Source organism: Argentina anserina, chromosome 6 (assembly GCF_933775445.1).
Source record: "Argentina anserina chromosome 6, drPotAnse1.1, whole genome shotgun sequence".
NCBI lineage: Eukaryota > Viridiplantae > Streptophyta > Magnoliopsida > Rosales > Rosaceae > Argentina > Argentina anserina.
In genome coordinates this window covers 3,646,316-3,673,643 of record NC_065877.1, presented here as the reverse complement: position 1 = coordinate 3,673,643, position 27,328 = coordinate 3,646,316, and the positions used below count along the sequence as shown (strand labels likewise).

Below are 27,328 nucleotides of genomic sequence, written 5' to 3'. Positions count from 1 at the left end.
AATAAAAATGTACATCTGAGTCGACAGATGATCGACGATGATGAACACTAAAAGTAATGACAAACATGTTGTACATATGCTAACGGAAATTACCAGAAATAGACGTTACAATTGAAGAATTGAGAGATAACGTGAGTGGATATTTAACTTGCTGTAACAATGATAAATGTCATGAATTACGTATCATCTACGAGTATGAGAAGATAGAATCCTATAGATTGTGCTTTCGATTACTAGCATTACAAAGTGTATGTAGATCAAATTGATGAGGCTTGAACGATCAAGATACATAACATCCCAAATGCTCATTGGTTTGGCCTAGAAGCTCACTTGGTGTGACGTCCACCCAATCATTTCTCCTCTAAAGAACAAAAACTGAAGACGTATTCTATGTGCTAGTGGCAACCACCTCATGAAGCTAAGACAAATGTATGCATGCATAAGCCCAAGTGTTGCAAGCAATGCATTAATCAATCCTCCAACGACTTCTCTTTCTCTTAGTTTCACGCAATATACTCTTCGCCTTTCTGTTTCATTTCCCTTATATAAATCCCAATACCTCATTTCTCAGTCTCCAAATCTCTCTCTTGCTATCTTTCTTGCTGTATTTCTTAGTTGTTCATCTGCTGCTTCTGTAGATATATAGTACAAGTTAACAAAGTACTAGATATTTCAGAAAAAGCAATGGCGATTGGTTATGGTAATAGCTATCTTCCATTTTTGGCCATGGTGTTTGTGCAAGTGTGCTATGCAGGAATGAACATTACTTCAAAGCTTGCTCTGGAGGCTGCGATGAACCCTCTTGTTCTTGTTGCTTATCGTCAAGTTTTCGCCACCTTAGCCATAGCTCCGTTTGCTTATTGGATGGAATGGTAAGAAAGTGACTCAACTGTATATGTATCACTGTTCATTTTGATGCATTAAATAGAGTTAAAGACGTTTTACGGATTTATTTCGATGCATGCATGCAAGTATTCGATACTCATATTGGATTGTTATTTAGTATATTTGAGTGTAATGAGGGTAAAAAATTTTCATGTTATAATAAGCGCGCTGTTTGCATGCATCATTTTCATATTATATTACAAAGTCAATTTTCATAGTATAATTCTATAAAGAAAATATTTCTATTTTGGGTTCTGTACGTTCTCTATGATTTCAAACAAAGGGAAAGCAACAGAACAAGAGAATATTAATGTTGTTATATATGTGTATATATATATATATATATCGTTTTGAATAGTTGTTCTTGTTTTTTTAATTACAATTGTTCATATTATTATCATGGAAATGCTTAATTTGTTCATGAAAGTTCGGAGCTCTAATGCATGGTTGAGACACTTGACTCAAACCTTTGAGCTTGAATCTGCATCATCTTCAATTCCCTCTTCTTCATTATTCTTGTCCAACTTCTGATTCGATCAATATTCAGCAATATGTACAGAAGTTTTATTTAATGTTATTTTTTTGGCTGGATTACTTTGTTAATTTGATCGAGTATTTTGGAAACCATATGATCGAAAAGTACGTAGTTCCTGGGAAAATCCAAATCCATATAAGAACTTTCTGGTGCAGAATTTATCGTATAAAAGGTTAGTCAGATTTAGCAAGATGGTTACTGATGCACGCAATAAACGCAGAAGGCCATGCATCATCATTCATCAGTGTGTAGGGGCTTTCAGTTTCTGGGTTCTGTCGTTTTGGGTTTTTTTGGTGTTTAATTCTAACGTAAACGTACCAGGATTCTACGGACGAGTGGCACAAGCTTCGGTCATATAAGTTTTGCATGGTCGCCACACACAACTTAACCATTTGTCCTCTTCTTCTTATTTCGTGTTTCTTCTTTCTTCTTCCTTCTATCTTCGTCTTTCTTCATTGCCAGCCAGCTATAGCTAGCAGCTCGTTTAGGACATAGCTAAGGTAGGTAGAAGCTGGACTCCTTTTGGAATCATCAGTATGCATCCAGATCTCATTAATTTCTTAATATATCTAGCTGGCAAATCAAGTTCCAACGGCCTAGCTAGGCTTATTTAGCTCAGCGGATCTACAAAGTAAATATAGTACCAAGGGCGGAGCTAGGATTATGATTTGGGGTGGGCTAGAAACAAAATTTCAATGAACATTCACTACACGTATTTTCTTTTTAAATTAAACCATATATTAACTATATATGACCATATGTAATCCCACTTTAACTATAGTGTGATGGGAATCATGATATCTTATTAAATTAAAATCAATTTGACTTAGGGGATCAATCAATTAGCACGGGGAATTAAAATACAATCATATGAGTATACATTAATGGCTTAATACCCAAGAGTATGTACTCGTACCTCATCACTGGAGAGAGAAGAACAGTCGTTTTAGAGAGGCAATAAGTAAAGAAAAAAGAAGAGGAAACGTTGACCCAATTCTCTATAAAAAACAAATTGAATTATTAACTAAATTACTTAATAATAGAAATAGTTTTTATTTGAAAAAATATATATATAAATGAACTAAGTTCAAAAGCATATGGACTAATTATTTAAATTTAGGGTGAGATAATATTTAAAATTGAATAATTTACACTAAAATTAAGTTATAAAGTCAAGTTTTTTGAGAATTTGGGGTGGGTTATAGCCCACCGTAGTCCATGTGTAGATACGTCTTGTATAGTGTGTAAGAGACCGGACGTCCCCCATTTTCATTGAGTATAGATGAACAGATAAAGCATAGTCCCAATAATTCAGAACTGTCACTATTGTAGAAACCCTAAGGTGCGTGGAAAAACCTAGCCTTATATGGAAACAGAGGGTCTTTCTCTAAATTTAATATTGCGCGCACTAGCCAGAACTCTAGATTGGCCACAGCTAATCTGCATACATACCTATGTATTGCCATAACAGTCAAGTTTCTAACTGATCCGTAATTCAGGTGGAAATGTTTACTTGAATTGGATCGATATGTGTTTTCTTCTGTAAATTTTGGAGAACATGGATATTAATATAATGTTTGTTAATCGATCTGTGTCTATTGATTCTAATAGGAAAACAAGACCCAAGATCACAATGCCTATTCTCTTCCAGATTTTTCTATGTTCTTTAACCGGGTAAAAACTCAGATTTATATATTTACTTAAGCCACCGTAGTATTTTAGTTTATGGCAACATAATAATTGACCTAATTGGAATCCTGAAAAAGGCAGAGCAACTGCCAACCAAGTGTTCTATTTTGTTGGATTGAACAAAAGCACTCCAACCATTGCTTGTGCCTTGACAAATACACTCCCAGCTATGACATTCATCCTTGCAGTCCTTTTCAGGTTTCTACCACTTTACCATGCATGTACTGACTATGTGTTTTTCTACTTCTAAATTTTATTTCTCTGAAATTGATATTGTGTCGATCTTAAACTTTCAGACAGGAATCAGCAAAAATGAAGAGCAGGGCAGGGTTAGCTAAGGTGATGGGAACAGCAGTGTGTGTATTTGGAGCAATGATACTCTCATTTTACCATGGGAAAAACATTGGTATAGGTAAATCCAAAATTCACTGGAGTTATGCGCAGAAAGTGGGAGAGTCAACTTCTGTCAACAATGCCAACTCCTTTGTTGGCCCCATTTTAGTCATCATCAGCACCTTAGGTTGGGCAATGTGGTTCATCATCCAAGTAAGTATAAACGCAACAATATCTCGTTTCTCCACGTACTAATTGGAACCTTGCAAAAATGAATATACATTCCGGAAAACAGAGGACTATTTCGTGAATCAAACAGAGCCTAAGATTAGTTATGTAGCATCCTTCTTAGTTACAACTTGATTAATCTGTGTTCTTATTTCAGGCAAAAGTGAGTGATAGCTTTCCAGCACCATACACAAGCACCGCATTGATGTGTTTGATGGCTAGTTTGGAGTGTGGGCTCATTGCTGTAAGTGCCGAGCACAATCGACATGCATGGTCATTGAATAACCCCATGAAGCTTACCGCAAGCCTCTATGCAGTATGTACTTGTTCATCAATAATCTGAACGCGTAACTTAAACTTTGTACTAAATCGCGAACAATGAACGACACTGGCCATTTCATTTCAGGGGATCATGGGTTCTGCAGTAGCATTTTTCTTCACTTCATGGAGTATCCAAAGGAAAGGACCTCTTTATGTGTCGGTGTTCAGCCCTCTGCTCCTCATTGTTGTGGCTGTTACCAGCTGGGCTCTGCTTGATGAGAATCTATACCTGGGAACGTAAGTACATACAGTCTATTTGAACTTGTGCTAGGCTTCGACTATTTTACTTGTGATGCAAGGTACTTGTAACTATTTTACTTGTGATGCAAGGTACTTGTAACTATTTTTGTTAACTAATTGAAATTGGTGATCATTCAGTGCTGTAGGATCACTCTTGATTGTGGGTGGGCTCTATTCTGTTCTTTGGGGGAAGACCAAGGAGACGGCAGAGCTTGAGGGCAAAGAAACTGACGCAAATACAAAGCCAAATGCTGCTTTCAAGGAATTTGAGAAAAACGACTTGCAGCTGCAGCTGCCCAAATGAGAACATTCACGTACTGCTGGATTGAGTGCTTCCATGAAACTAGCTCAAATCAAGCATTATCGACCTCTCGTATCGTCATCGAATCGCCCCACTTTAGTTTCAGAAATGTTTCATAGATAATCATCATCAGCCCTTTTTAAGTTAGTTTAGTGTCATCCTCGCGTGTCTGGTCCAACTAATTCGGTGTGTAATGTGATGTTTAATATTCTAGTGTCTTTCAATGATCGGATAATATATATGCACGTTTTCCGGTTGAGATTGATCTCATCAATATCGATCATTGTGGCAGTTGTGTTTCTCCAACAAATTGTGTGGTCATGTTTCTATTTTGGATAGGCTCAAAGTAAATCGCAAGCATAACATCATCTTTTATAAAAAGGATCATCGGGGGCAACCTGCTCCCTTTGACTTAAAGTTCAGTCGTGACCCATGCCCGTTTTCACGGTAAGAAATTCTGTTCAAACCCTTCATTTTGTACGTGCTACAAATCAACATGTACAATGCCAAGTATCTCACGGTATTGTAAGTAGTGAGGTATTCTAATATATACTCTAATATCCAGAATATGCTTTGTTAACCAAAACACACGTTTTGAAATAGTTTTAAATAAACAAAGGACAAATGAGTAATAAACAAAATAATATAAAAATAAATTTTTATTCTCTTGAAATCTCTTTGTAGCTTTCTCAACTCCCATTTTTTTCTCCACATCCACTCACGTTTTTCTGCCGTTAGTATTTTTGAAAAAATTAATTGCACACTGTATGCTTTGTTGCTAGTTGTAATTATATAATGGTGGGTAGTCGTATGGATCATTGTGTTATGTGCAGTAGAGTATCTAGAAAAAAATGTCAAAACAAGCTGATCTTGTCAATTTGTTGAGGTTACATTCATTGTCACAAGTAAGCTTTGATCTTACCCCATTTTGTCAAAAAAGAAAAAAAAAGAGTTATCAGTAAACTTATCAAGACATTTATATTGTGTTATGTAACATGATATGTATCCTGAAATTTTATTACCGTTTTCTTTGTATGTAAGATATAAGTGAATACACGAGAGACGTACAACTAATTATCAACAATAAGATGCATAGCATGCTCTGGAGCAGCATAACATTTTAGATGATACAACATTTATAGGGTTGTATAAATAGATGTAGGTGGTATGATTTGGGTCAAATGTAACAATAAAGATGGAAGTTTTGGGCATATAAATTTGAAATTTCTACACACGTTGGAGTAAGCACACGCGCGCCACTCTACAACTAGCCGCATGGAATAAAATCCAACCTCCCTTCAAACCCTAACGGCGCCAAACGTCCCAATAAACGCCAAGCAACTCATCTCACGGCACCAAACGTCGTTAAATCCCGTCGTGTATTTATATTCCCAAATAGACTCATCTGAGCCCATTTCAATCGTCCTCCTCGTTTCTCTCTAGGGCAGCATCTCAGATCTGCCCCCTCTCAGGTAACCTTTCTCTCTCTATTTTTCACACCCATGGTTGATTTAACCTTCAGCTTAATCTCAGATCACAATGAATCGTTGATTTGAATTTGAATATGAATCTGGTGCATGATTGATAATAGGTTAGTGTGGTTTTGGTTATATCAATGGTGTAGTCCTTGTATCTGGATCTGGATTTGTGTTTGGGTTTGAACCTGTTCTTTTCTGATAATTTAGGCTGCTTTGTATTTTATCATCAGATCTATTATCTGTGTACTTGTTTAGGTTCTTCGATGTGTAAATTTTTCATAACATGAGAAATTTGAGGTCAAAAGGAACAAGGAAGCTATTTAAATAGCTGTGATCTGCAAAGAATCGGAGCAAGCTAGCTGGAAATATAAATGATTTTGTCATTTTTGATTGTATTATTACGCGTCATTTGAATTTGAATGAATTTAATGCTTGCATTTGAGATCTAGAAGAGTTGTGTGTGTCGAGGCTTTTTGTTTTGGATGGGCTGTATCTGAGTTTGAATAATGTATGCAGCGAATTCAAAGATGGGGTTGTCTTTCACTAAGCTGTTCAGTCGGCTTTTTGCCAAGAAGGAGATGAGAATTCTTATGGTCGGTCTCGATGCTGCGGGTAAAACTACCATTTTGTACAAGCTGAAGCTTGGAGAGATTGTGACCACCATTCCTACAATCGGTATGATTACGTAGTGGTTTCTCGTCCGTGTATTTTTTTTATTTAGCGGCACTTGCTATGGAACAAGTACTAAAGATCATGTAAGGATTCAAATGAGTAATATGTGTCTGAAATTATGTTCAGGGTTCAATGTTGAAACTGTGGAGTACAAAAACATTAGCTTTACTGTGTGGGATGTTGGGGGTCAAGACAAGGTATGAAACATTGTGGAGATCTGTTTCGTTGTTATGACTACTTTATGCACATAGTTTTATTGAGGTTTATGTGCTTATGGACGGTCGTGTGCTGGTTAGATCTGCTACATTAGTACACAACATTAACCTAAGCTACAGTTTTGTGCCACATTGTCTTTCAAGTGTTTCCTTGATCACTTCCTCTAAGGAAAAGCTATCTACTATTTGGCAGAAATTTCTCATGTGCTTATGACATGGTATAACTTAATTCTTTTATTAGTTTTGTTCATTGTTATTATGTGCTTATGGACGGTCGTGTGCTGGTTATATCTCCTACATTAGTACACAACATTAACCTAAGCTACATTTCTGTGCCACCTTGTCTTTCAGGGTTTTCCTTTTTATCTACAAGGAAAAGCTATCCACTCTTTGGCAAAAATTTGTGCCTGCTGTATACCTTTTTTGTTGATAATTATTTAAATTCAAATATAGTTCATGTGGTTATGTGCTTATGGACGGTGGTGTGCTAGTTACATTTGCTACACTTGCTACACTTGCACACAACATAAACCTAAGCTAGATTGTTGCTGCCATCTTGTCATTCAAGATTTTTCCTAATTATTGTAAGGGAAACCTATCCATTGGCGGACATCTATTATCTCTGTATACATGTGTTCACGTCTGATTGTATTTTAGTGAGTAGATGTTTTAATCATATGATAGAAGATACATCGGCCAGAGTTGTCCCTTTTTTTTAATTATATGGTTACAAGTATGTTCTATCTTGTGTATCTATTGCTATTGACCAACATTGTGCATTGATGTGTGTTTGTGTAGATTCGACCTTTATGGAGACACTACTTCCAAAATACCCAAGGGCTCATTTTTGTGGTTGATAGCAATGATCGTGACCGTGTTGTTGAGGCTAGGGATGAGCTGCACCGTATGTTGAATGAGGTAAAAAAAATTACTGATTCTGTTTATGTTTGCATATTCCTTCTGTTTACATTATTTAATATTTGACTTTGTAGGACGAGTTGAGGGATGCTGTGCTGCTGGTATTTGCCAACAAACAGGATCTTCCAAATGCAATGAATGCTGCAGAGATCACTGACAAACTTGGTCTCCACTCTCTTCGTCAACGCCACTGGTACATTGAAAAATATTTCTACCTCCTCCCTCCTTTGGATACCTTCTGCACATAAGGAGTACACTTAACATAAAAGGCATTTGATTTCACAAGTGAACTCACAGTCTCTTACTTTTGCAGGTACATCCAGAGTACATGTGCCACTTCTGGAGAAGGGCTCTATGAGGGTCTTGACTGGCTCTCAAACAATATTGCCAACAAGGTATGCCCTTCTTCATTGCCGACATAGGATTAAGCTGTGTTCTCAGTTTGGAAACTAATGATATGCTTGCCTTCTTTTTTTTGTTGTTTTTTTACTTTGTGTGCAGGCCTAAATGATTAGCAACCTCTTGCTTGCAAGGTGTCTGATGGCTCACATATCTTCTGTTTATGGATTTCTTACATTGTGTTACCCTCCCTGAGGATGTATCTGTTTAGATATTATTACAAAGTGATTGACGGCTGTAGATTTTAAATAATTCGACTTCTATATTCTACATACACATTTGTTTGTATCGGTTTAGGTTTTCAATCATTGGATTTTGAACCTTTACTATTATTTCTCCATCTTTTGATGGACTTAAATGCATGTAGGTGTTGAATGTGTCATTGATTGACAATAAAACTTAAATCTTTTGTATAGGCAACAGTCTCTTGTCTAGCCCAAGGTACCTAAACGGCTAAACAGAACGAAAAGACTGATTCTCTTAAGTAATGTTGCAATGTACAGAACAGGAAACGACTACGATTTTTCTCGTGTAATGTTGCCAAGTTGGTCAGGATACTTGTACATTGTCGATATATACTGAAGAGTCCTCTCTCTCTCTCTCTCTCTCTAAGTTGAACGTGAAGCCTTGGCAAATCTATTACATTGTCAAGGACAACCAATCTCTAACAATCATGAAGAATAGTTTACTTGTGAGTTGTGAACAAAGTACTCTTCTAATTTGGCATTTGAGCGGACAACCATAAGAAACTGGAATATTGAAAGCAAACTGAAAAACTGGATTGTACTTTAGCATTTGAGCGGACAACCATAAGAAAGTGGAATATCGAAAACAAACTGAAAAAAAACTGGATTGTACAAGTAAATATGGTCTTGATTTCTTTTATCCAGAAATGGAGTATGTGGTAAGTGGTATACACGCCAACTGCCGGAACTGGAACACAATGCAATTCAAAGAGGCTCTATGAAAAATCTCAAACCGATTTGTGGAGAGAAACCAAAGTCATACGTTCATCCCAAACATCGGTGACAAATCGTCAAACCAGAGGCAGCACATTCAAATTCTCTTCAAGTATCTATTGCCTGAGAACTCTGTTCGAGCTCAACACAAAGTTCTCTTCTCCAGCAACAGTGGAGTTGAGGCGCCCAGCTCCCCAACCATTGTTAACCACTACTCGGCTCCCCTCAATTTGTTCTTCAAACTCGGGAAGACCTCTTGCCTTCCTCTCTTTCCTTGTCGCCCTCTCCTCTTCGCGCTCCTTCCTCAGCCAACTCTCGACCGTCCTCTGCAAACCAAATCCAATCCAATTCAATGTCAGCAACAAATCAAAGAAAAATTACTCGAAAATTAAATAGTGCTTCCAAATTGTATCCCTTTCGAACACTAACCATAAGGGACAGCTTGTACGTCTCCTTAACCTTGTCCATTGGCATTGACAACTGCAGCTTCCCTTTAGCAACATACACAATGTGTGACGGCCAATTCTCCAATCCATCAAATATATGTGTCGCGTAAATGATCGTAGCACCTCGGTCCTCGCATTCCTTCTTCAAGAACATGAGCAGGTCCGCCCTCGCCAGGACGTCAAGGTCCACCGTGATCTCATCGAGCAGAAGCACCTGCATTCATTCACAGACATTTCATCAAACACCTTGTGTGCAAAACCAAAACCAAGATGAAAATGCGAGTGAATCAAGTACCTTATACGGTCTGAGAAGCCCCATACAGATCTGAACCCGTCTTCTCTGACCGTCGGAGACCTTATGCAACCGCCACGAGAGATCGATATCAAACACCTTGATCAGCTCAGCTCTTCTATTTGGGTCAATCCCCGCCACCCCATTGATCAATTTCTCAGCCGAGACATCCATCTGAATCGGCACATCAAACCCAGCAAACGCCACGTCGCGGCGCCACTCGCCGCCGAGATAGGAGAGGTCGCCGGAGACGGTGAGGGCGGTGTCGTGGAAGGCGGAGCGGCCGAGGACGCGGACCATGGAGGGATCGACCATGTGCTTGCCGCCGAGGATCTTGAGGATGGTGGTCTTGCCGGCGCCGTTGGAGCCGACGAGGAGGCATCGGTCGCCGGCGTTGAGGGTGAGGGAGAAGTCTTCGATGAGGGGCTTGGCGCCGGGGGGCGGGTGGCCGTTGATTCCGGGGTAGGTGAATTTGAGGCGGTTGATCACGATCGTTGGTTCGGTGGAATCTTGCTTGACACCCATTGTTGTTGGTTAGAGAGAGAGAGAGAGAGAGAGAGAGAGACGGTAAGTGAGGGAGAATTTGGCGGTGGATTTAAAGCTTTCGGGTCGGGTGGGATGGAGGCGTGGCCGGTTCACAGTCACATCTGACTTCTGAGGCTGCGGACTCGGTGCGTCTCCGTAATATGTCGTCCAATGGGGGTAAGACACGTTGTAAAGGGAGGGAAAAAGTAGTTGGTGAAGGTTTCGCGGCAACTGCTGTCGAAGTAATGAATTTTCAATGATGTACTAAGTTGAATTCTCGTTACTAAATTATAATTTTGTTATTTGTGAGATTCATTAATTACCATTGTTGAGCGCAATTAATTGATTATCTTGCATTTTGAGACACATAAAAATTTGACGGTTGTACGCCTATACTTTATTCTGAGGTACTCTATGTTTATTTTTTGGAGCTTCTATTCATATTTCAAAAAATGGTATTTGGACATTCTTACTTAATAGACATCTCTTTTATTTTTACAAATAATTGAAATGCTATTTGGACCTCCAAATTTTTCTGAAAATGCCCATAATCAATATTTAATATATTAAATCAATCTACTATCTATTAATATATTTCCAATTCTACTTATATTAAGTTATTATAAACAAATCGAAAAATTCTTTAGAATTACATAATCCTTCTTCTCAAATAAATTTTCTTTTTCACTCTTAAATTCATAATTAATAATATTGTTCCATTTTTTTATTCATTGATTTGAAATTCGCCCAATAGTAAAATCAACACAAAAAATTCTAATATCTATTGAACAATTTTTCTCTCTCAAACGAAGTTTATCAAAAATTCTATGTAGCTTTTCAAATAATACATGAAGATTAATAATGTTATTTATTGCATTTTTTTAACAATAAAAAATAAAAGTTATTAAATCATCTTATTCAATTTATTATTTCAAATTAGGGTTAGCCTGAAAATAAATAAATTAATAATTGACAAAAAAGGAAAAATTATAAAATAGGCAGGTTAAAAATTGTTTTATTTTTTTTCACTCTTATATATCTTTTTAGTAATTTCACATAGGTTGAAAAAGTCAACTAAATTAGAAAAAGACTGAGGTCTAAATATTGTTTTAGGAGGTAAGAATAGAAGCTACTTTTTTTTTTTTTTGGTCTGAGAGGTACTCTATGTTATGTTTTATTTTGTGCAACAAAAAACATGTTACGATATCGATTTTGAGATAAGTAGGTTTATGGGTTGTTTTTTTAATTGAAAGAGTGCTATCTAGAGTTTTAGAGAATAATTAGAGTTCGTTTCTTCTTTTTATATTTTATGTAGATGGAAGTCGTAAGTCAGATTTCACAAAATTTTACGATTTACTTTCTCACTTTTACGATATAAAATCGGTTAGGCTAAAGATGGATCTCTTACCCTTGTTTTCCAATGATCATGTAACGTATGAAATTGTCAATGCACTTCATCAAATGGACTCGATTCACTATCTAAATTCACATAGCTAAGCCAAACATAAAGGAGGCCAAGTGGGCCTTCTGTTCGGGTCGGTCGGGTATTCGATCCATGTTATTGGGTCAGTATAAATACAAACTTGCAGGCATCAATATTCAATACTCGTGTTTCTTCATCCATCGACCCATATCAGATTCAGAACTAGCCTTTCTGAAATGGCAGCGATTTACAGCCTCTACATCATCAACAAATCAGGCGGCTTGATCTTCTACAAGGTAATAATAATAATACCCCAAAACCCTGAAACTTCACAACCCACTTATTTTCCCACTCCTCCTCCCTAAACATCTCAGCAAATTGATGTCAAAAATTCCGATGTGTGTTTGAACCAACAAAACAGGACTATGGATCGGCGGGACGGATGGACACCAACGACAGCTTGAGGGTTGCGAGCTTGTGGCACTCAATGCACGCCATTTCCCAGCAATTGTCCCCGGTTACCGGTTGCTCCGGCATCGAGCTACTCCAAGCTGATACCTTTGATCTTCACTGCTTCCAGTCACTCACCGGTAATTTCCAAAGGTTCAACCTTTTTAGTGTTTTCCGGAATCTCACTCTAATTTTTTGAGAATTTTAAATAAGCTCATGCTGTTTAAGATGTCACTCTAATTTTCTCAAAGCTGTTCAATGAGCTCAACCTTTGTCATTGAAACTACCCGAAAACATGTATAACATTTTAACCTGAGAGTCAGTATGCAGACATTGGAATTGAGTGCCTTTGTTATTCATTGTTGATTAAGATACCGTGTTTAGTTAGGTGGACATTGGAATTTAAAGGAGGATAAAATGACATGTTGATTCTGAGCAAGGGTGATTTGTGATTTGGTGAATGAAGGTTTTTATTTTTTTATTTTTTTTTTCAAGTTGTGATGCATATGAATATGAACTTTTCAAGAACGTAGAGAAACATTCATCCAGACGATTTCTTTGACAGGCTTTATGGTTTTTCTGTTTTTCTGTTTTTGTTTATTTGTCCGTTGAGTTTCAAACTTTCAATAGAGGACTTTTGTAGTTATGGTAATATGGAGAGGTTTCAGACCCATTATCCCTTAAGCCAAACTTCAGTTCTCCGTGGAAAATGTTGAAGATTATCATTGTAATTTATATGCTAGTAATGCTACATGGGTTTAGGGTTTATATGCGACAAACCTCTTCATGCGGTTTGTAGGTCATACGATTTTACCAAGATCAAGCTTCTGGTTCTGTGCTTTCTAAAAGTAGCTGTGCAGAGAGATTTCTGTGCACTTAAACTTACCTGTGTTTCTTGTCAGCATTGTGATCTCCTTTTCCATGGTGAAATTATAATTCTTTTTGTCATATGTTTTGTTCATTCAATTCAAGACTTCTTTTGTGGATTTTAGGCATTAAGTACTACTTATATCTCTGTCTTGGAGATGGGCATTGCAATGAAAGTCTACCTCCGTATAATATATTAAGTGTTTGATTTACCCTGCATCTTCTGCATTTGGTAAAGGGTAACATCCAGTATTTTGGTCCACTTCATTCTTTTGTCCTAGTGTGGGAGATGTCATTCCATAGCTGTTGTTGAATTGCCCAAGGCCGGGATATTGTATTGTGTCTTGTAGTCGCATCAACATATCAAATTCATTGGCCTGGTCTTATTTCATCCCTGAAAATTCCCATACTGAGGTTATGCTCGTCTTACATGCTTTAATTCTCCCTTATACATGGAAACTTTATTTATTACTTTAGGCTTGGGCATCTTGGATTGCTAGTTAATTGCCCTTTATTTCATATGGCTGGTCATGCATTTTACTTGCAAGTAGAAAGTTCTTTGGATTGTAATACTGATCGAATAAATTTATTTCACTTTTGCAGGGACAAAGTTCTTTGTTGTGAGTGAGCCTGGTACGCAGCACATGGAAGGTCTGTTGAAACATATCTATGAGCTCTACACTGATTATGTCTTGAAGAACCCCTTTTATGAGATGGAGATGCCTATCCGGTGTGAACTCTTTGATATTAACTTAACACAGGCAATACAAAAGGATCGTGTTGCCTTATTGGCCCGATGATCTATCGTATCTGTTACTTGATCTGTGCTCCTTTAGATGTATATCTTCTGAGCAATCGTGAATGCAACACATTAGATGTGTTGTTTGACTTGAGCATGTCTTCAGTGTTCTGCTCGGGGTTTGTGTTGAACTGTTGTATCTTAATTATGATTGTGTTTATTGTTTTCAGAAGTTTTTTCCTCTTCTAATTCATTTCTGAAAATCAATAGCCGATTTGTGAGTTCCAGCGTGATTGATCTGGATTCAACAATTTGCATTGGACACTGAAATTATGTAGAATTGTCTGATCTTGGAGTTTGCGTTGGAGTTACTCATCGGAGTATGCAAGAAATGAACGTAGATCAGGGTCAATTTCTAGGAGCCTGATCATTATCAAACTCAACCACGGCACCGCTGCCTGTCAATTTGGTTACTCCAAAATTGCAAGGGAAATTTTTGAGAATAGTACACCAATTATTAGTCATTAATAATTTTAATACATTAAATCCTAATCTATCATTTTGGTACACAAAATTTGTTGTTCTACCCAACATATAGACATCCGTCCTTGACACTGTTAGTTATAGTGAAACCTGATCTAATTTAAGGGGTAATTTAGTCCCTTTCAATTGTTGTTTTGCTTTTGTCTAGCCGCCGGATTTTTGTGTTGTCTGATATGGAGGTACAACATTTTATGATGCTAATGCTGGCGTAGCTATTTGAAGTGGTTTTAACCGTGTCGATTTCCGAGTTCACAAATGATGTCACAGTTATATTATAGCTCCTCACCCGTCTTCATATGTTAAAAGAAACTGGCAACGAGGATTTAGAATTGAAGAATTGAAAAATGGGATTGGGAGGAATCGTGGAAAAGCTAATGGCTAATTTTGTTATAAGGGATGGTGGTGTGCATAAGTGTATTGGGTTGCTAATGACGATGGGTTTTACCACTTTCATTTATGGGGGTCATTAGGGACGAAAGAGAAGAGGAGGAGGAGGAGAAGAAGAAGAAGAAGAAGAAGAAGGTATAAACAGATCATGACCAAGAATTAACACCATCATTGACATCGTGTCTAAGTTTTGGTCATATTTCATATTCGTGTACCAAAATGCTGGTTTTGAAACTTAATGTATATAAATTATTAGTAGAAGGTATAAACAGATCATGACCAAGAATTAACACCATCATTGACATCGTGTCTAAGTTTTGGGTCATATTTCATATTTCGTGTACCAAAATGCTGGTTTTGAAACTTGATGTATATAAATTATTAGTGGCTTTAAGTTGGTGTACTATTTGTAATTACAATTGAACGTTTGATGCAATTGGCTACAATTTTGTTTGTAAGTGCGGATATGATTTTTATTGGTTAACACCTTTATACAAGTTCGTAGCATGATTGAATAGTTTGAGATGTTATCCTATTGCACCCCCCCCCCACACACACACACTCGGCAACATTCTAAACCGGCTTATAAATACCTTTATACATGCCTTAAAGATCTCAAACTTTTGATCTAAGAACCCAAACCTATATTCAAATGCATAAACACGGTACGTATAAATGACGGAAACAATTGCATGTTCTTTAAATAGAACAATTCTTCAGACAATCGTTAAATGTGAAGGAATATAATGCTGTTTGATGTCTAAATAAATCCATTACATTGTTATTATGATCTTTATTCGTTACATTCAATAGTTCTGCAAGGGAAAGACAACATGAAACTGAATCGGATGCCTTAGATAGTGGGGTTACAGCAGAGCAGGTGCAGCAGCAGGTGCAGCGGCAGGTGCCTCAGACCTTGAATTAAGCAGATCCTGCACTGCATTCATAGCCATGACGATGAAAATCCTCATTCCCTTGCTTCTATCGTCAAGAATGTGTCTCTGGGGGCTAACAGGCGGCGTAGCCAGTGTGTCTTCGCAGCTCGATTCTACTCGCGGTGTTATGCGCTCATCCTTATACACACCGTCGTAATCTCTCTGGAAAAATGAGACTGCTGCCGAGTCAAATGCCTGCACGATTAGACGATAAGCTTCCTCACACTCGGAAAGTCCCCTTTTCAGATTCGCGTCTTTTGTTGTTTCAAGGGTCTGCCTGATAAACTGGTGAGTTTTGGTGGCGTGGTCTACTGCTACCTCTACGGTTATCTGGGTTATGGCAACTATATCAGAATTCGGGGCCTTTAAGTGTGCTTGGAAAGTTTTCCTGCAATAGCCATAGTCCTCTGTGCTCCGGCATATCTTCTCGATTATTTGCTGTGTGCTTTGACTCAATGATGGTTCGATATTGATCACGAGGAACACCACCAAGAGTAATGAAACAAGTACAGACTTACTACTAGAAAAAGCCATTGATATATCTTAGCAGTGTTGGGAACTAATGAGAATCAGAAGCTAGAACAAGAGTGGCTGGTATATGCTAGATGGCAGAGTAGTAGTAATTTATACTACTTTGTGTTAGCAGTTACTGGGCAATTACTAATTCTGGGTTCAGTTATATATGCTAAGCTTTTATCTAATATGCATGAACAAGGTGAAATTAATGACTTCTATTCAACCGTACCATTTATATTCAGCTTAAAAAAATTGGAGACAATGTACCTTATAGTCTTGTATACCATCTATTTTCTGGGTCATTGATCAGTATTGGGTCAAAACTCAAACAAGGTTGGATATTCATGAGGAAAACGACTAAAAATTAAGTATACCCTAAACCCTAAACCATTCTATCAATGTCCAGTCAAAACATTAAAAACAAAAATTCTAAAACTACCAAGCACATCAAGGATTTCTTGATTTACCATGTATGATTGTATGTGAAAATAAAAACTTGCATATACCATGTACTTGTAGCTCGCACTCAAAAGGTACAATTAAAGCATGTAACCCCAATGTACTCGATGGTATGTATTAAAATACCCTGAATAAGAAGCTTCATTTGGTTCGTGGGAAGGAAATAACTTAATTTCTTAAGAGTGTTGCTAAATATTGTACCTAACAAATTTCTTATGGTACTTAACAAACTTCTTATGGTACCCGGCATGCATATTTTTTCCATAGATTTCCAATTGTAACCCTATTTCTCCAAACTAAGACTTTCTCACATTCTCTTCCTCCAAACTATGCATCATCATATATTCAAATTATGCGTGATGATCGACCTCACTAATTCATTAATACTTAAATTGTTGAAAGTCCCCAACTAAGGGTAATGGTCTGGAAGATTGTTATTGTTTGATTACTGACTTAAGATCAATGAATTCATGTTAAGAGGAAAATATATGATGAGATGAATGACAATTGAAGCAAGTATAGTGCCCGATAGCAAAATAATAGCAACTACATAGAAAGGAAGTCTCTATAAACTAGACAACGTAGGATCTGGGAATTGTAGTAAACTTTAATTAATCAACATATATACACCCATCTAATCCATTTCTGTACAATTTGACAATTATATATGGATCAATGATCGAAGGGAGAATCGAACCGATTCTTTGCAAACTGAAGCAGGGTTGAACTGGAAGCGTTGCTGGGTACAATTGCAACTAGAGGCAAAGTAGGAAATAAATGATTATTTTTAGTTTGCGGGGTATACTTAGAAATTTACCAGTACATTTAGAAACACAATTTCTTAATATTTCCAATGGTTAAGGTACAGTCACATTTTTTAACAACTTAATTTCATTCCGATATTTGGTAGCACAGAAAAGTTCTTTCAAAAGTTGTTAAAATGTGATTCTTTGAAGATTTTATGTAATCATTTCCATCTTTTACATTCATGAAATTGTTATTTTCAATTCATTGCATCCCAAATAAAAGAACGGAACAAGTTTAATTTATTTCCCAATGCTTAATCTTTCTGCATGTGAACTAAACTAGGCTCTCGGCCTTATAATACGTGGTCTCGAAGATGATTTTAAGCAATATAATCGAGACTAGTTTGCCAAAAATAAAAAAATCTCATGCTTTTCGATCAAATGATGCAACATATGGTTCTTGCATGTTAGGAAATGAAAAATATATATGGACAATTATAATCATAAATATACAGTATATCACTATATTGTTGTAAGAGACTTGAGGAAGTAGAGAAGGTATACGTATGTTGACGTTGTTTGTCATCGGTATAAATCATATGATCTTTATTTGTGCCATTCAATAGTTTCTCATACGTACTGTGTCTGAATTACATCAATCAATGGATCTATTGTGGTTTTACAGCGGAGAAGGTGCTAAATTAAACTTTGCTCGAAGCAGCATCTGTGACGACCCCAAAATTTCGAGTTTAAAAACTCAAAATTCTAAAGTCGTTAAACACCAAATAATCTCAAATCAATCGAAATCATTAAAGCGTAACAGCGGATCATCTCTGAGTTCTAATACAACTCAGTCAAACCGATTATTACAAACCAACTTTATAATTTGACATTACAATATGATGGAAAATGTAATAATCCTCACAAACTCTCACAAAGCTTACAAATAAATTCACTCAAATTCTCACACAAATCCACGCCAGAAATCTCACCACAACAGGGTACGAACGACTTCGAATCTCCGGAGTCGTCACTCAATCTCCGCTAATCAGTACCTGCGGAATTATCCCCTACACCATTGAATTGGTGCACCGGGATTGTAAACACAAACCCGGTAAGCTTATAGCTCGTATGAGTAAAATCACAATACAGTTCGCATATCAATATACACGAATGATCACAAAACAACAAATATAAATGCACTCATGAGTCAATAGTCAGCCCATCTGGTTGACCCAAAGAAATATGAAATAAAACGCTCATGAGGAAATTAAGTAACCCTTCTGGTTACCCAATGCATTTATAATACGGGTACCAAGAACGCTGGTACACATCTGTTACCCCTCTCGTAATACACCGTTGATATTGGATAGCCACCCGCTACCCAACATCCAAAATAACTGAGTACCCATGAGCAGATAACCACCCGTTACCTCACATGCAGTACTAAGGCAGACAGACTAGAGCTCTAACTGTATCGTAACTTTCGCCCGGCCAAAGGCTAGGTTTCGACTTGCCAAACACGTACAATAATCTCACATCATATTGTACCAAAAATCAGGTCCGAAGACAATTCACATTTTAACAATCTCAATGTTAAAAATCACGTACAATAATCTCACATCATATTGTACAATTCAAATCACATGCTCAATAGAATCACAATAAAATCATAACAGTATATTATATAGCAAACTATATATATTCGTACTTATTTACCATTTATACAATATATATATAGTCCACTATATCCTATACATGTCATATTTCATCACACATGCTCAATTCACAAACTTCCGTCATCGAAAATGACTATTTTTAATGAATTAATAACAGTACGTAATTTAATGAACTATATATATATATATATGTACTTATTACCATTATACTGTATATATGTAGTCCACTAAATTATATACATGTTGTAATTCATTTGATAAACACACTCGCAAAAATGTTGAATCACCACGAGAGTAGATTCGTAATTCAGTGAGATTTTACTCACCTTATAGACTCGAGCGTAAATCCACAATTCCCGATGATAATTCCTTTCCTTGATTTAACGATCACCTTGAAAAGATAAGAAAAGAATTTAGAATCGTTTCGTAAACCTTTAAATGCCGAAACAGTAATAATCGATTACTGTTCAGCAATTTTCGGTTTTACGAAGTTACTGTTCACTATTCACGGTTACTGTACAATACTCAATTAATACGGATTTCTGTACGTATAAGTACTATATACGTATTTCTGTACGCATAAATAATATATACGTATTTTTGTACGTATAATTATTATGTACGTATTTCTATATGTATAAATATTATATACGTATTTCTGTATGTATAAATATTAAATACGTATTTCTGTACGTATAAATAATAATACGTATTTCTGTACGTATAAATATTAATACGTATTTCTGTACGTATACGTACGATTTAAATGTAAATACAATTTCAGTAAATAAAATTTACTATTTACCTTTTACAAATTACTTTTTACATTTACTGAAAGTAATTTATATTTACATTTACCGAAGGTAAAATTTAATTACATTTAACGTAGTAAATAAAAATTACATTTACATTTACCGTACACAGTAAATTACCATAATACCCTTTCAGTCGAAACTAATCACACCGCGCCACCTCCGGCGGGCCGCGCGTGGGGCCCACGCGCCGAGGCTAACCACGGCGCGTATCGCGCCACCGCCACCACCAAACTTCTTCTCTCTTCCTCTGCTACCTCCACACGGCATCACACCGTGCTTAGCCCCCCTCAACCCGCTCCCACGCGCCGCCTAAGGCGACCGTATCTCTCCTCCTTCCTCCTCCGTTTCTCCTCTTCCAATCCACCATCAAAACCTCCCAAAACATCAAATAGCCACACCAATCCATCAATATAGTAAAACCCTTACCTCGACGAAGCTCTAGAACCATTGGTGAGTCGCCGGAGATGCACCCAGGAAGGAGACGGTTTCTGCCGAATCTTGGGGTAGTTGGTGGAGCTCCGGCGCTGCGTGAGATGGCGTGTCGAGCTCGGGGTTGACCGCAGGCGGCCGTGCGACGCTCGTGGTGCCGGCGGTGTGCCTCACGGACGTGCGGTGGTGGAGATCGGGGAGGGAGGCCGAAGGTTTCGGGAGAGAGTGTCGAGAGGGAGAGAGGGAGAGAGAGAGAGAGGCGGAAATGAAAGGGTTTCCTGTTATGGAAACCCTAGTTAAAAAATTTCCTTTTTATACTAGTTTCCAAATCGGAAACTAACTTCCGACGTGAATAACTTTTACGTACGATGTCCATTTCGAACGCGTCACATATCCACGAACTCGTATCGACGAGCTCTACAACTTTCGTGAAGAAAGTTTTTGAAACCGAGCGACGAAATAAAAGTCGATAAATACGTTCGGAAACGTAACGTTTTTCGAATTAAACATTCTAATAACGTTTTCGTTTTCGACTTCCGACGTCACAACACGGAACAAACACAATTTAATATTTTTGAGAACTTAAAACTTAGAAGTAGTCTTTTAACTTGTCCCGAAAAATCGGGTTATTACAGCATCTGCACTGCATTGACAGACATGCCAATCAAAATCCTCATCTGCCTATTTTCTTCTTCCAGGATGTGCTGGTTATTTGGCAGGGCTGAGAGTGACGCCTCGCAGCTCGCTTCTGCTCGCGGCGTTGTGCGCTCATCCTTCTCCACACCGTTGTAGTCCTTTTCAAAAAACGACACCGCTGCCGAGTCGAATGACTGCGTGATTAGATTATAAGCATCCTAACACTCGGTAAGAGCTTTCTTCAGAGCAGGGTCTGTTGTCGTGTCAAGAAGATGCCTGATAAAGTCCAGATTTAAGGTTGCTTGATTAGTTGCCACCTCTACGGTTATCTGGGTTAGGGCAACCATATCGGCATTGGGGGGCTTCAAGTGTGATTGTAAAGTTCCATTGCAAAACCCGAAGTCTTCTGTGGACCGGCATATCTTATCAATCAGTTGGTCTGTGGTTTGAGATAGTGTTGGTTTGATGTTGATCATGATGAACACGACCGACAGTAATGAACCAAGTACTAGCTTACTAGCGAAAGCCATCGATCGATCTCAGCAGTATAAATGCGTCTGGGAACTACTGTGACTTTGAAGCTAGAACAAGTAATACGTATATTTGCTAGGTGGCTGGAAGTAGTAATTTATACTACATCGTGCAATCTGCAGTGATATCTAGTTGCAATATACAGCATGCTAAATTTCTAATAGAAGTAGGTGATATGGCTTGCAATTATATACCATGTTTTTTCACTCCGGCTAAGGAAAGCTACGTACAAATAAATCATACTTCCTAAGTTCCTATGTATGCTTGAAATTGTCATAGTAACCGAATCCAAAATTGTGAAAATATATAGAATATAAAATATACATTTGACTGACACTTACTGTGATACCCAAAACATTCACATCTAATTTCCAATGAGTTCTCTTATATTATTAAGTTGGTCATTGTCCAATTTTATTTCATTAGGATGAAAACGAAAGGGTTCGAAAGATTAATTGTTCAGAAACGTTCAATTTGACGAGTCTAAGAGTTGACTTTTGAGCCATTGGGTTTCTTAGAAAACTTCTTACATGAAAATCGTAGAGCTCGTCAATACGAATTCGTGGACACGTGGTACGCCTAAATCGGAGTTCGTATGAAGAAGTTATGAATCAAAATGTATTTGGACATTTTTGGAAAATAGTATAAATATGGGAATTAAAGAGAAAAAAGGAGATAAAAATCAGGAATTCAGAACGTTACTGTTCATACCAGATTTTACGAAACAGTAAAATGTGAATAGTTTATGTAAACAGTAAAAACCGAACAGTGTTTTATGAACAACATTTAGCTGTACTGAAATCGTCACCTGATATTTTACGTATCGTTTTCTAAGCATTTTATCATGTTATTAGGTGACCGACGATGTAACAACCCCAAAATTTCGAGCTTAAAAACTCAAAATTCTAAAGTCGTTAATCACCAAATAATCTCAAATAAATCGAAATCATTAAAGCGTAACAGCGGATCACATCTGAGTTTAAAATATAACTCAGTCAAGCCGATTATTACAAACCCAAATGAAAATTCAACATATAACAAATGGAATTGTATAATCCTCACAACAACCTCACAAATAAAATCACACCAAATCACACACACAATCCACGCTGGAACCTCACCACGACTGGATACGATCGACTTCGAGTCTTCGGGTCGTCACTCAATCACCACTACTCAGCACCTGCGGAAGTATCCCCTACACCATTGAAATTGGTGCACCGGGATTGCAACACAAACCCGGTAAGCTTTACAGCTCGTATGAGTAAAATATTAAAATAACTCTCGTCTCATAAAAGACACAACTCCACATCAACACAGTAAAATGAAAATCATGAGAAAACGAGCAACCCATCTGGTTACTCTAATACTTTCACAAAAAGGTAACTAATGAGCGCTGGTACACGTCCGTTACCCCTCACTTAGTATACCGCTGATGTTGGGTAACCACCCGCCACCCAACATCCAAAACAAGCTGAGTACCCATGAACAGATAACCACCCGTTACCTCCATGCAGTACTATGGCAGACAGACTAGAGCTCTAACTGTATCGTAACTTTCGCCCGGCCAAAGGCTAGGTTCCGACTTGCCTCACATGTACAATAATCTCACATCATATTGTACCACACATCACGTCCGAAGACAAATCACAATATTTCACATTTTCCGTGATAAAATCACATGTACAATAATCTCACATCATATTGTACCACACATCACGTCCGAAGACAAATCACAATATTTCACATTTTTCGTGATAAAATCATGTACAATAATCACTCATCAAATTGTACGTTTTAAAACTTTCACAATATATCCATCATAAAAATCATAACAGTATATTATATAGCAAACTATATATATTCGTATTTATTTACCATTTATACAATACATACATAGTCCACTATATCATATACATGTCATATTTCATAAACACCTGAAAAATTACGTACGATAATCTCACATCATATCGTACCATTAAAATCACACATGCACAATTTTTCTGTCACCGAGATGACTATTTTTAATGAATTAATAAATGTATGTAATTTAATGAACTATATATATATATATGTATTTATTACCATTATACTATATATACGTAGTCCACTAAGTTATATACATGTTGTAATTCATTAAATAAACACACTTGCAAAAATGTTGAATCACCACGAGGGTAGATTCGTAATTCAGTGAGATTTTACTCACCTTATTGACTTGAGCGTAATCCTCAATTTCTGATAATAATCCCTTTCCTCGATTTAGCGATCACCTTAAAAAGATAAAAAAAACCAGCATTTAGAATCGTTTCGTAAACCTTTAAATGCCAAAACAGTAATATACGGTTACTGTTCAGCAATTTTGGTTTATACGAAGTTACTGTTCACTGTTCACTATTCACGGTTACTGTACAATACTCAATTAATACGTATTTCTGTACGTATAAATATTATATACGTATTTCTGTACGTATAAATATTAAATACGTATTTCTGTACGTATAAATAATAATACGTATTTCTGTACGTATAAATATTAATACGTATTTCTGTACGTATAAATATTAATACGTATTTCTGTACGTATAAATATTAATACGTATTTCTATACGTATACGTACGATTTAATGTAAATACAAATTCAGTAAATAAAATTTACTAAATTACCCTTTTTACAAATTACTTTTTACAATTACTGAAAGTAATTTATAATTACATTTACCGTAGGTAAAACTTAATTACATTTACCGCAGTAAATAAAAATTACATTTACTTTTACCGTACACAGTAAATTACCAAAATACCCTTCTGTCAAAACTGTCCCACCGCCGCACGTGGCGGCGCGTGTGGCACACGCGCCACCTCCGGCGGGCCGCGCGTGGGGCCCACGCGCCGAGGCTAACCACGGCGCGTATCACGCCACCGCCTCCTCCAAAACCACCCTCTTCCTTCCCTCTATCCTCCTACGGTCCTAGGCAGCCCCTCCGCCACCCCAGACCTCCCCACGCGCCGCCTAAAGCGGGGGTGTCTCCAAATCGCCTCCACCCCGATTCTTCCCCAAATCTTCAACAATCAAACCCCAATCCATCCACACACATCACAACATCAATTTGAATGTATTCTTACCCAGATTAGTGCTCTAAATGCGTCAGGAATGGTAGATCGTCGACAAGCTCCTCGCAGGATCTTCAATAGTCGACCCGGTTTCTTGGCGGCGGAAACGAAGCACGGCGTGCTTGCGGGTAGCAGCTGAGGGTCGTGCGGTATCCTAGTGGGCGGCGGTGAAGGTCTCCGCAGCTTGGAGGCAGCGAGCAAGGGGCGAGGCAGAGGGAGGCTCGGGGACGAGTGAAGCCTCTCGGCGGCGAGGCAGCGCCGCTAGCTCGGGTTGCTTGCGAGGTTGTATGGGTGCGGTGGTGCTAGCCACGATGGGCTGGGGGCGGCAGATCGGCGAGGGGAATTCCAAGGGGGAGAAAGGAGGGTCGGGCCGAGAGAGAGAGAGAGAGAGAGAGACAAGAGAGAGAGAGAAGAGAGAGCGGCGAATGAAAGGAGAGAGGGAGGGTTTCTGATTAAGGAAACCCTAATCCCATAAATGTCTATTTATACTAGTTTCCAAATCGGAAACTAACTTCCGGCGTTAATAACTTTTACGTACGTCGTCCGATTAGAACGCGTCACATATCCACGAACTCGTAACGACGTGCTCTACAACTTTCATGAAGGAAGTTTTTGCAACCGAGCGACGGAATAAAAGTTGATAATTTAGTTCGGAAACGTAACGTTTTTCTTAATAAACGTTCCGAAAACGTTTCCGTTTTTTTTTCGTTTCAAAACATCGCAAACAATCACATTCGGTATAAATCAACTTCACGACTTAATAGAATTCAAATCAAATCACACATTGTTTATGATGTCACAACCCAGACCGCTCCGCCGTAACACGATATTGTCCGCTTTGGGCATAGCCCTCACGGTTTTGTTTTTGGGAGCTCAGAAGCACCTTCCCAGCGGGTCACCCATCCTAGGATTGACCTGGGCCAAGCATGCTTAACTTCGGAGTTCTCCTCTCCTCCGAAGCCGTTGAGCCCCCAAAAGGCCTCGCGTTAGATAGAGGTGGGCATGTACATATAAGCGCATCACCCCCTCTCCGTTGGCCGATGTGGGATATTACAATCCACCCCCCTTGGGAGTCCGACGCCCTCGTCGGCACACTCGCACCACACGGCAGAGTGGCTCTGATACCAAATGTCACAACCCAGACCGCTCCGCCGTAACACGATATTGTCCGCTTTGGGCATAGCCCTCACGGTTTTGTTTTTGGGAGCTCAGAAGCACCTTCCCAGCGGGTCACCCATCCTAGGATTGACCTGGGCCAAGCATGCTTAACTTCGGAGTTCTCCTCTCCTCCGAAGCCGTTGAGCCCCCAAAAGGCCTCGCGTTAGATAGAGGTGGGCATGTACATATAAGCGCATCACCCCCTCTCCGTTGGCCGATGTGGGATATTACAGACGAAACGAGTGAGGAAATTACTTCCATTGTCGTGGAAGTTGCACGCATGAAAATAAGGTGAGTAAACCTCACAATGATCATCATGATCGAAAATAGTATTATAATTATTGAATTTAGTTTGAGTTGTCACCATAGTCGTTGCATCACTAGTTTATAAAAAAATATTTTAAAAATATGTTTTGGTTTAAATTACATGAACTTGATCATCTACTGTTCATGGATAAGTGAAATGTTATTTTAATAAATGATTTTGAAAAGGTTTTTGTGATTATGGACTATGGTGAATGTGAGTAAATCTCACTATGACGAGCCTACCCTGGGTGGTGGCTCATATTTACGTTTTCTTAAAAAGATCGAACTATATATATATGTACTTATTTACCATTTATACAAATATATATATATATATATATATATATTCAACTATATCATATACATGTCGTATTTCAATATTTAAAACTCTTGCAAAAATCTTGAAATCACCGCAAGGGTATATTCGTAATTATGTGAGATTTTACTCACCTTATCGACTCGAGCGCAATTCCACAATTTCCGTAGATAATTCATTTCATTGATTTATCGATCACCTTAAAAAGATAAGAAAAGAATTTAGAAACGTTTCGTAAACCTTTAAATGCCGAAACAGTAATAATCGGTTACTGTTCAGTAATTTTCGGGGTTACAAATTTACTGTTCACTGAGTACTATTCACGTATTTACTATTCATGTATTACTGTACAAATACACATCTAATACGTATTTATGTACGAGTACATACTGTTTACGTATTTTTATACATATAAATACTATTTAAATGTACGTACTGTCTCAGTAAATAATCATTACTGAATTACCCTTCTAAAATTACTTTTACATTTACTAAAAGTAATTTACATTTACCGTATGTAAATAAAATTTACATTTACCGTCCATAAATCACATTTTACATTTACCGTACGTAAAAATAAATTACAAAATTACCCTTTGGAAACACTGTTCACGCGCCGCCGCACGTGGCGGCGCGTGGGGTACACGCGCCACCTCCGGCAGGCCGCGCGTGGGGCACACGCGCCGAGCCTAAAGCCGGCGCGTAGCACGCCACCGCCGCCCCAAATCCTCTCTTTTCTCCCTCCTCCACCCCTGTACAGTCCTAGGCCGCCCCTACGCCACCTCACACTCCCTCACACGCCGCTTAATGCGGCGGTAATCCACTCCCCCTCTCCAATCTCCG

At 38.0% G+C, this 27,328-nt stretch overlaps 5 protein-coding genes across 7 annotated transcripts; 3 read left to right on the top strand and 2 right to left on the bottom strand.

Moving 5' to 3' along the window:
* The first annotated feature begins 435 nt into the window (after positions 1 to 435).
* On the top strand, positions 436 to 4,545 carry LOC126799734 (WAT1-related protein At1g09380). The gene is given in 9 exon segments (XM_050526993.1): positions 436 to 532; positions 535 to 602; positions 604 to 872; positions 3,032 to 3,094; positions 3,191 to 3,307; positions 3,406 to 3,655; positions 3,828 to 3,986; positions 4,077 to 4,228; positions 4,370 to 4,545. Coding segments are annotated over 9 exon segments (1,341 nt in total). The 3' UTR covers positions 4,536 to 4,545.
* A 1,359-nt stretch (positions 4,546 to 5,904) lies between these two features.
* On the top strand, positions 5,905 to 8,593 carry LOC126799745 (ADP-ribosylation factor-like). Of its 3 annotated transcripts, none has more exons than XM_050527011.1 (6): positions 5,905 to 6,004; positions 6,527 to 6,685; positions 6,809 to 6,879; positions 7,696 to 7,815; positions 7,890 to 8,008; positions 8,129 to 8,237. In XM_050527011.1, exons 2-6 carry the CDS (start codon positions 6,538 to 6,540, stop codon positions 8,235 to 8,237), a joined length of 567 nt encoding a protein of 188 aa, XP_050382968.1. In that variant the 5' UTR covers positions 5,905 to 6,004; positions 6,527 to 6,537. The 3 variants fall into 3 exon arrangements, with proteins under 3 accessions (XP_050382968.1, XP_050382967.1, XP_050382965.1); XM_050527010.1 differs by lacking the exon at positions 5,905 to 6,004 and adding an exon at positions 8,317 to 8,593 and having other exon boundaries at positions 6,517 to 6,685; positions 8,129 to 8,210; XM_050527008.1 differs by lacking the exon at positions 5,905 to 6,004 and having other exon boundaries at positions 6,517 to 6,685.
* Positions 8,594 to 8,971: 378 nt separating this feature from the next.
* Positions 8,972 to 10,567, bottom strand: LOC126799739 (ABC transporter I family member 20-like). The gene is made up of 3 exons (XM_050527003.1): positions 9,915 to 10,567; positions 9,603 to 9,833; positions 8,972 to 9,499 (listed from the first exon to the last, which is right to left on the bottom strand). The coding sequence occupies exons 1-3, from the start codon at positions 10,434 to 10,436 to the stop codon at positions 9,290 to 9,292; spliced, it is 963 nt and encodes a 320-aa protein (XP_050382960.1). The 5' UTR covers positions 10,437 to 10,567; the 3' UTR covers positions 8,972 to 9,289.
* Positions 10,568 to 12,051: 1,484 nt separating this feature from the next.
* Positions 12,052 to 14,202, top strand: LOC126799747 (uncharacterized). The gene is made up of 3 exons (XM_050527014.1): positions 12,052 to 12,155; positions 12,281 to 12,449; positions 13,780 to 14,202. Exons 1-3 carry the CDS (start codon positions 12,096 to 12,098, stop codon positions 13,974 to 13,976), a joined length of 426 nt encoding a protein of 141 aa, XP_050382971.1. The 5' UTR covers positions 12,052 to 12,095; the 3' UTR covers positions 13,977 to 14,202.
* A 1,509-nt stretch (positions 14,203 to 15,711) lies between these two features.
* LOC126800984 (uncharacterized) lies at positions 15,712 to 16,314 on the bottom strand. The gene has a single exon (XM_050528415.1). The coding sequence runs from the start codon at positions 16,312 to 16,314 to the stop codon at positions 15,712 to 15,714; it is 603 nt and encodes a 200-aa protein (XP_050384372.1).
* Between the last annotated feature and the right edge of the window lie 11,014 nt (positions 16,315 to 27,328).

Excerpts from the sequence above, each read along its gene's own strand:
- LOC126799739 (XM_050527003.1), bottom strand. The coding sequence starts at position 10,436 with ATGGGTGTCAAGCAAGATTCCACCGAACCAACGATCGTGATCAACCGC. Across the intron at positions 9,834-9,914 it reads GGCTTCTCAGACCGTATAAG|GTGCTTCTGCTCGATGAGAT; the intron begins GTACTTGATTCA and ends GAATGAATGCAG. Across the intron at positions 9,500-9,602 it reads CGTACAAGCTGTCCCTTATG|AGGACGGTCGAGAGTTGGCT; the intron begins GTTAGTGTTCGA and ends TTTGGTTTGCAG.
- LOC126799747 (XM_050527014.1), top strand. The coding sequence starts at position 12,096 with ATGGCAGCGATTTACAGCCTCTACATCATCAACAAATCAGGCGGCTTG. Across the intron at positions 12,156-12,280 it reads GCGGCTTGATCTTCTACAAG|GACTATGGATCGGCGGGACG; the intron begins GTAATAATAATA and ends CCAACAAAACAG. Across the intron at positions 12,450-13,779 it reads CTGCTTCCAGTCACTCACCG|GGACAAAGTTCTTTGTTGTG; the intron begins GTAATTTCCAAA and ends TCACTTTTGCAG.
- LOC126800984 (XM_050528415.1), bottom strand. The coding sequence starts at position 16,314 with ATGGCTTTTTCTAGTAGTAAGTCTGTACTTGTTTCATTACTCTTGGTG.
- LOC126799745 (XM_050527008.1), top strand. The coding sequence starts at position 6,517 with ATGTATGCAGCGAATTCAAAGATGGGGTTGTCTTTCACTAAGCTGTTC. Across the intron at positions 6,880-7,695 it reads ATGTTGGGGGTCAAGACAAG|ATTCGACCTTTATGGAGACA; the intron begins GTATGAAACATT and ends GTGTTTGTGTAG. Across the intron at positions 7,816-7,889 it reads TGCACCGTATGTTGAATGAG|GACGAGTTGAGGGATGCTGT; the intron begins GTAAAAAAAATT and ends TTGACTTTGTAG.